General features: G+C 34.0%; 1 protein-coding gene across 1 annotated transcript; it reads right to left on the reverse strand.

Annotated features, from left to right (window-relative positions):
• Positions 1 to 4093: 4093 nt before the first annotated feature.
• Positions 4094 to 4530, reverse strand: LOC113376136. The gene is made up of 2 exons (XM_026616059.1): positions 4354 to 4530; positions 4094 to 4246 (listed from the first exon to the last, which is right to left on the reverse strand). Exons 1-2 carry the CDS (start codon positions 4528 to 4530, stop codon positions 4094 to 4096), a joined length of 330 nt encoding a protein of 109 aa, XP_026471844.1.
• Between the last annotated feature and the right edge of the window lie 5257 nt (positions 4531 to 9787).

Here is a 9787-nt window from a genome sequence, read left to right on the forward strand (position 1 = left end):
CATTACGAACGTATTAAGTATTTAAGAAGCGAATTCTTCCATAACAAAAACGAACGAGGGAAATAAAATATTAATAATTTCTTTATTATATATATTTAAGCTCTTCTTGAAATTTTCGATTAATTTGTTCGTACAGGAAACGTAATAGGGAAATTTAATTTATAATTTCATTTTTCGACTTGAGAAAAATTAATCCAATTGAAATATTTTACGAAATGCCAATTAAATATAAAGAGGCATAGGGATAAAATTCTTACTTCAAGTATTTGAAAATGTTGCAAACTTATACAAAACCTATTGAAAACCCATTAGGTGCGTATTAAGAAGCGAGTCCTCCAATAACAAAAACTTCGTAACGATTCTCTGTTTCAATTCATTAATAATGTTTGCCGTTCATAAGAAATTCTCTTTGATATATATATCAATCAAGGGGATTTGTTTATTCTCCAAAAACATCTTATTAATATCGCGCTGAGCCGGTGTTTGTATGGACGACATAAAAGATAAACGGGCACACAATATTAATCTCGATTCCACAAAGCGTCTTTGTGAAACAAATACAAATCAGCACATTGTGCCCAGTGGTATCTGTTCAGTAAGATCGCCGCGGAGGGCGGTTTTCAATAGACCGTGGGGGTAGGTTTTATTCGAGCTGAATGTTTTAATCACCCTAATGACACCGTGTTGTCCTCACTCATTATTCCCCTTTTGCGACAAGAATCAGCGGCGCACCGGGGTAGGTGGAGCTCATTGAAACAATGTCACCGCATTATACAGGCGACCTCTTTGTGCGGAACTTGACGATACGTCACAGGCAAAGGCCTATATAATTAAAGCGACGACACTAAAGCTATACAGGTTGGAACGGGGTTTAAAGGTCCGCGGGTGAAAGGCTACATCACTATTATCTCAAAAATGTTGAAGTAAAACTTCTTTAGACGCGACATGGGTGTAAATCTGTACAAATGCAACGGAAATTGTTACGCCAAGCTGAAGTGAGAGTCATTCGCTCTCGATGATATGATTTCTATACGCGTCGATTCTGATTGGTCGTATTTGTGCGAGACTTCTTTGTATGCGTGAGTTTATACGTGCGTACGTCACCGAAAGCGTGCTCGAATTTATTAATCAGCAATTACTTTATTTCTCTAATGAAGGTTTGTTTCTGAATGCTTATTACAATGACAAACCGATCATGTCATATTTCAAGTATGACTTTGATTACATTATTGTTTGTAAATATTATACATATTTTTAATGCTATTATAAATATGTAATTTATAATTTATCATTATATAAATGTGTATAATGGTTGACACTAATAAATGTGTGCATCACGAGTGTTACCTACCATATTACTAATAAACATTATTCAAAATTGTTATATGATGTATTTATTTTTACTTAACTTAAATTTGCTACTTTGTACAGCAGCAAATAAGTTTTACTTCGATGGCGTGTGATCCTTACGCGCACTCTTTTTTTACTGACACTATTTTGAAGTAGAGGAAGTAAAAAATGTTTAATCAAGTCTAATGATAAACTAAACAGAATTATCTACCAAAACAAAATTTATTTTAAAAGTAAATATAAAGTAAGAATATTAATATTAATAATAAAGTAAATATTAAGTCGATAAATATCTTTCTCTGGGATAGAGCGGGGCACAAAAGTCCAACTTAACTTTGAGCAAATATATTGTGAAAATCATACCGATTATATCACAACAAATAACACATATGAAACATCAGTAAACTTTCCAGCTGATTTTCATCGTTGTAGAAATGTGTTTTTATTCTAAAAATTCACCTGGTCCTTTTTACCCCATAAGCGCGGTAAAATGACTAAGGGGCAAGCATTCTAATGTCTTATTTTTAATTTTAAAGGGATTTTTCAAAATAGAATCTACATTATTCAACCAATGTAAAATATAAATTTTATAGATACATTTCTTACAGTTATAACACTGTATATAACCTTGATATGGTATTTCGGCGAATCAGCAGATTTGCAATAACTATTTATTTAATTTATCTTCTGTAAAATTATATTTCTGGACTTAATTTAATTTTATATTTACTATTTTTATTGTTTATACCTTTGCCAGGGTAAAGTTACAGTTAGTCCTTTTTACCCCATCCACATGTAAGCTTTTATAGGGGTTATACATGATATTCAAAAAAGTTATTATTCAACATTTTGTTATAGCCGTATTTGTGTGCAATGCATTTGGTATCTATATCGTACTGAATAGATTGAATGGACTTTGATGTCACGGTTCACCAAAATTGAATGTAGAATCACTGCATTGCAATGTATATAACTTTAATAATCATTTGAATAAACCTTAGCTTATTACATGAACGTATAGATTCAATTTATAATATAACAATAGAATTATTATTATTGATCGAAAATCGAAACATAACCTTAATCTGAAATATAACATTTCTATAAAATTGTTATAATAGTGTTTCAATATACTTAACATTTCAATGCGGTGTTTAAAATTTGCGGGTAAAAAGATCCATATCTCTAATCGAGAGATAAATGGCAATGTTTGAAAATCCATTACAAAAGTATTTTCGTTGTTAGATTTTTAATTAATTATTAAAACAGTGCCTTAAAAATTAATCAAAAATTTATAGCTAATTCTATAAATAATTTTTTTTTCGGAAATACCGTCATTTAAATATTAAACGAAGCCCTATTATTAACTTCCCGTAGGGTAAGTTATAGTAATCGCAAAAAAATCGAAAATGAAAATTTTCATATATCTTTACGTTTCAGAGGTTTTTGAACATTTTGGCATACCTTAGAAAAAATAGATGTATGTGTGTGTGTGCGGATACAAATTTTCGTCGACGATTTCGGGAACACCGATCAACCGATTTCGATTATTCAAAAAACAATCAATTGCTGTTGATAAGGAGACGTGCTGATTAGTTTTTGGCGAAGGCAGGTCTAGCTGTTCCTAAGATACGGGGCAAAAAGTGCCACAAACGATAACTCAGTTTTTAAGAGAACGGAGCGTCCGATTTTAATAATTCAAAAAACATTTTACTTGTATTGACAAGATGAATAATTGATCAAATTTTCATGAAGGCGGGTCTAGCGGTTTCGGAGATCTAGTAAAAAAAGTAAAAAAAATGCCATTTGGCGGTCAAAAATGATCATTAGACATATGCACTTCAAATTATTTGATATTTTAAAGAGATTTTAACAGTCAGTATTAATTTTGGTTACATTCCTATCGGTTCCGTACCAATGTTTATCCGTTAGACGGCGACGCGGCGCTTACGCGCTTCGTAATTTCGTCTCTATGCAGTTAAAGCAGTACGATTGCTTTGAAAAAAAGTTCAGAATTTCCAAAATAAAGAAAACATTTTTTTTCAAAAAAGGTAAATTTTTGTCAAAATTTTATAGTTTCTCAAACATCTAATTTTTTCAAAGTAATTTTTTTTTCAAAAATGTTAATCTTTTTAACACTAGAAAGACGGACGAATTGAGTATACCTACATTGCCTGAAAACAGTCAAAATGACTGCGTCGTGAAAAAAATAAATAATGCGTTTAAAAATTTGTTTAAAATTAATTTTTATTATTTCATGTACTATTTACATTTATACAAATTATCAATGAGTGCTAAAAATAAAAAAATAGTTCATCTGACAAAAAAGTTCATTATTTTTACAATTCATGCAAATATAATTTGAGATCTTTTTATGAGTACATTTTCCGCAAACATGTTTTTTGCAAATTTGACACGTATTATTAGTTTCATTATTATTACAAAGTCTTATTTGGCAAAATTTTCTTTTATTACTACTGGTATGTGCATGATGTCTGTGGGTCATCATTTTTCTTTGATTTTTTTTGTTGATGTCGTGTAGTCCGCGGAAAGCTGTTCTGCCATTTCAAACAAAAACTGTTCTCTAAGGATTTGTTTTCTTTGGATTTTTATTCCTGTCGCTTCTTTGTAAAGAATCCAGGCATTTATCGCTGCCAAATCCAAAATATTGAAAAATACTTGCAGAGGTCATCTACGTGAACTACGTGGGATTTCACGGTATATTTTCTTTACCTTTGATCTGTCATGTCTTCTTTGCTGACCATAAGTAAGTCAATTTCAAATTTTTTGCCTCATAGGCCTCACGAGCATATAAAATTCCAATAAATGCACGTATTTCCGGTAACGATGTTGTCCAATCGTACCCCAAAATTTGACTGCCCTCTTCTTCTGTGCACTGTTTTATGTGTTTGATAATATAATTATCTATTATCAACGAAAATGCACTGACAAGATCACCTGTAATAATATTCTTTTTTGCAAAGCTCGTTGGCCCTTTCACACCCTTGAAAACACAGATGATGACCTTCCTGGAGTACCACCTTCGGCAATTTTTGTCCATAGAGTACCATCGAGAGCTGTTTCCATTTCTTGAATTCTTTCATCAGTTTCTGAGCCACTTATCACCCTCCTGCATATACTGATGGCACTTTCATTTTCATCAATAGTGATCACCTTCATCGCTACCCTCAGAATTAGATGATTCACATGGAATATAATCCAATTCATCATCAGATGATTGTGCCCAATTTTCTGCATTTGATTCTATGTCGGAACACTCTTTACTTATGTTTGTTAGCTTTTGCAATAATTCACTTCTTTTTGACATTTTATTTATAAGCTCTAAAAAATCAACTGAACAACGCGTTATACTGAAAGTTATTACGTGAAGAGGACCGGTCTAATGTCAATACTCACCAAAATTCGTTTATTTTTATATAATAAATGCATTATCGCATATTGGAGATGAATGCACGCGAAATAACTATTTGCAATACAATAACAAAGCCGTTTGTAATGTAAAATTTCTAGAGCAGTCAAAATGACTGTTTTCCGTCCATGCAGGCATAACATGTAAGAATATTGAAAATAAAAGTGAGATAAGGCAAGTAATACGATTTATCTACGCATTTATATGTTGTATAAAAAGTCACAAAATTTCACGAAGCTGCGACTCCAAATACATAGTTATTTTTATGTTTGAAAATGGAAAACAGTCAAAATGACTGCGTCCGTCTTTCTAGTGTAGAAAATAATTATTACTACGGGAAGTTCCAGCAATTTGCCTTAAGGCACGATGCCATGCGGCCCACTAGTTACGATTATAGGAAATACTTGCCATACTATATAAATGGTTAGATTAGAAAAAAATAGTGTACTTTAGCATAAATTTGGTGGTGCTGGAAAATGACTCTGACAAAATTCATAGTCTGACTGTGTCAATAGCTGCAGACAAAACGCATTAATGAAAGAGCACCTCCGCCAAAAAATAACAAGAGCGTCCAAAACGAAGTCGCAAAGTTGAGTTCTTGTGCAGCGTCGTGTACGGAATAATGAGAAGCGCAGCCTGTCGCAAGCTCGTTCGTGCGTCGTAGCTTCGCGTAGCATATGCACAAAGGGGTAGTGTTATCAGTCGAAACGACGATTCATAATAAAACCGCAAGAGTGTGCGGTGTCGTATCGGTCGATGCGGAACAAAAGAGAGAGAGACTTTCTTCTTGTGTTGTGTGCGCCCAATGAGCACAATGCCCGGGTGCATTATCCGGCAACCCTTTCCCAGTTGCCTAGCACGCCCAGGCAACACGATTGGTCCGATCGGCGTGGGAAGGCGCGCGCTTTTGTACAGTCCGCGATCGTTGGCCTGGATCTTTACGTGTGCATACACCGTAACGTCTCTACGTGCTTACCGTCTAGGTTGCAACATTTCGCGTGTTGTGCCTCTTCTACTGTCTAACGACGCGTCTATGTATGATACACCTATGTATTGTTCGGGTCATACAGGTGCGCGCGCCACGGACAAAAGGCGCCGTGAGCAGGCCGTGAGCCGGCCGCGTCGATCTGAGCGATCCGATAACCGAGAATCGAGACAGCGAGTCGCTAGTCACGAACGGGATGGAACGGGACGGTCAACGAAGCTCTGGCCAGACTACAAACGGGCTCCCGCGGATCGGGGCTTTCTTCCTTTTATTATTTATCATACACAAGGACATGCTCCGTTTTATCCATAAACCAACAAATAAAATGTAATTACTGCTACACAACAAAATATGTTATATTTATCGTCGTCTTTATTTAGTCGCCGTCTAACGCGTAAACATTGGTACGGAACCCATAGGAATGTAAACCAAATTTATACTTATTGTTAAAATCTCTATAAAATATCTGATAATTTGATGTGCATATGTCTAACGATCCTTTTTGACCGCCAAATGGCATTTTTTTTTTGCTTTTTTCATTAGATCTCCGAAACCGCTAGACCTGCCTTTATGAAAATTTGATCGGTTCTTCACCTTGTCAATACAAGTAAAATGTTTTTTGAATTATTAAAATCGGACGCTCCGTTCTCTTAAAAACTGAGTTACCGCTTTTGGCACTTTTTGCCCCGTATCTTCGGAACGGCTAGACCTGCCTTCGCCAAAAACTAATCAGCACGTCTCCTTATCAATATGAATCGAATGTTCTTTGAATTATTCAAATCGGTTGATCGGTGTTCCCGAAATCGTCGACGAAAATTTGTATCCGCACATACATACACACACACACACACACACATACATCCATTTTTTCTAAGGTATGCCAAAATATGCAGAAACCTTTGAAACGTCGAGAAATGCTAAAATTTTCATTTTCGATTTTTTTGCGATTACGATAACTTGCCCTACGGGAAGTTAATACTGCGATACAATGAAATATGTTATATTTATTAGTCCTGGGTTCGATCTTGGCCTCGGTTAGCTTGAAATTAGGCAGCATAATATCAAATTTCTACTTGAGTTCATAGATCTAAAATCTAATCTCAACGAAGCTTTGGCTAGTCTACAAACGGGCTCCCGCGGATCGAGGGTGTTTTCTGAGATCACTCGGTTTAAAAACAACGACGAGAATTTCTTTCTTTTATTATTTATCATACACAAGGACATACTCTGTTTTATCCATAAACCAACAAATAAAATGTAATTACTGCAATACAACGAAATATGTTATATTTATTACTCCTGGGTTCGATCTCGGCCTCGGTTAGCTCGATATTAGGCAGCATGATATCAAATTTCTACTTGAGTTTATAGATCTAAAATATAATCTCAGCGAAGCTTTGGCTAGTCTACAAACGGGCTCCCGCGGATCGAGGATGTTCTGAGATCACTCGGTTTAAAAACAACGACGAGAATTTCTTTCTTTTATTATTTATCATTCACAAGGACATACTCTGTGTTATCCATAAACCAACAAATAAAATGTAATTGCATACAATAAAATATGTTACATTTATTAGTCCTGGCATATGCTTGGCAGCATAATATCAAATTTCTACTTGAGGTTATAGATCTAAAATATATAGACCGATTATGCCGTAAAATAGACCAATGCTATGCCAAGGCTATGTTACGTTGCAGTTTTCATACAAAATGCTACTACATACAGTCAAATTGCCATGTAATTGCTGTGCGATCACAGACGTTCTGCACATAAAATGCAACTTCACTCATATGTTATCAAGTCATATCTCAAAGATCCAGTTATGATAACACTGACATTTGTGCGGTTTCTAGGTTTTCTATCTAAACGCCTGACTGCACAGCTACCACATAAGATTTTGACAGTTTTTAGTACCACTTTATATGAAAACTGCTACATAACATAGCCTTCCAGAACATTGGTCTATTTTACGGCAGAATCGGTGCTATAATCTCAACAAAGCTTTGGCCGGGCGAGATCGCAGGTGTTTTTAAGATCACTTGGTTTAAAAACAATCATAAAAGTTTCTTTCTTTTATTATTGATTATACAAATATTATCTGTTTTATCCATAAACTAATATATAAGTACTGTAAGTATATATTACAAGTACCATACCAAATAAAATGTAATTAGCGCAATACAACATAATTATATACAGCATGCCCTGGCGTAACCGGTTAAGGACGTGATCGGGGTCGAGCCCAGGTTAGCTTGATATCAGACAGCATAATATCAAATTTTCACTTGAGTTTATGGATCTTAAATATAATATCAAGTGATATTCGCCTTTCGTAGGAATAGCTGCAACATACACACAAAACTGTTAGATTAGATCTAATATAATGGCCACACATAGGAAAATGTTTAACTAATGGATTGCCTTTTGTGTAAAATTAGGCTATAGTTCAACAAAACAGCTTATAGAACGTGATTGCTTTCAAAAAAACTTTAGGTCATTATTATACAATTTTTAAAATGGATTAATTCAATATTACCAACCTCTCGCAATACCTCAAAGTATAAACACTGACCAATTTCATACTACTTAACCATTGAATATCGACATCAATAAATCAATATTTATAGAAAATACATATTACTGAATACTTAAAGCATTAAAGCCTTACCATATATTAATTAAATCAAACGTTCAGCAGCCCTTTATTATGATATTTAGTTCGACGAATGCAGTTAGTTGCAATGCTTGTATTGGTAGGTTGCATTCATATGATCAGATTCTCATGTCAATGTTATTGATTTAATACGTCTATTATGCGAATCGGTTCATTATATTATTGTCCGATGGTGATTACATGCGTAACATCAAGAGAGCTTCGTTCTAATGAGCTTGCATAGTAATAAATAATTGCACTGAAACTATGTTTAGCATATATCGTTAATTGATGTGGAATTTATCAGATTGACTATCATGATTTAGCCATCAATATTTTAGATTGATAATGTAATGGCTGTAAATAACGTGCCATTGCAAATTCTATTAAATTCATAATTATAATAATGAACGCAGTATAATAAAACTATAATGAACATTTGAAAACATGCTCACATTTAAATAATACTATAGTCAGACCCATTTTTATATTAAACGAGTATTTGCTGATATTGTTATATTTTACTTAGCCTTTTTTACTCAACCATTTTTTAAAAATAATAGTCATGAACACGTTATAAAAATATATCATACTATAGTAGTAGATGGGGAGCTAGACGCTATTTGTAACAAGGGTAAGTAACAGGCGTTTTTCAATAGGTTCTTGAATAATATCAAAATATTTTTTTCTCTCTGCATAATACTGTTATAGCTACTGCCCCCAGGCCGATGCAATATACAGAACTGCGCAGGTCCATCATTTTCATATGTACTATCATGAAATTTCGACTTGAGTTATTATTATCGACTAATTTTAAATTTCATTTACCTAAATTTGATAATGTGTAACAATTTTTGTGATTGTAATTTAATTAGTTATCCTAATTAATGTAAAAAAATCACACTTGGGGTTAATTAAACAAAACTTTGGGTCTAGTTGTAACTTATAAGAGTCATATACAGATTTAGTTGAAAAAGATGGAGAGACCGATTCTGCCCCATAACAGAAAAATGTTATGGCAAGGCCATGTTACGCTTCGACTTCCAACATTAGGCTACTGATTCATATTAAATACTGTCAAATTGCCTTGTATTTGCTGTTAATTCAGGCGTTTCACACATAAACTGCAACGTCACTCGTATGTTATGAAGCTGTGTCAGAAACACCGATCGTTTTTTTTAATTTTTGTGCAGTTTTTAGGTTAGGTTTTCTATCTTACAACCTGAGAAATACGCCTGACTGTACACCAACCACATAGCTTTTTCAATATATAGTATCAAAAATTCTTCCGTTATGCGGCAGAATCGGTCCCAGAGTAGAATGTATAGTTTGTAACATGTGAATTGTGTTATAGAAAACACTATATCT

The sequence above is a fragment of the Ctenocephalides felis genome, unplaced genomic scaffold (genome assembly GCF_003426905.1).
Source record: "Ctenocephalides felis isolate EL2017-DRISC unplaced genomic scaffold, ASM342690v1 CF-g0.4_SCAFFOLD_01886, whole genome shotgun sequence".
Taxonomy (NCBI): domain Eukaryota; kingdom Metazoa; phylum Arthropoda; class Insecta; order Siphonaptera; family Pulicidae; genus Ctenocephalides; species Ctenocephalides felis.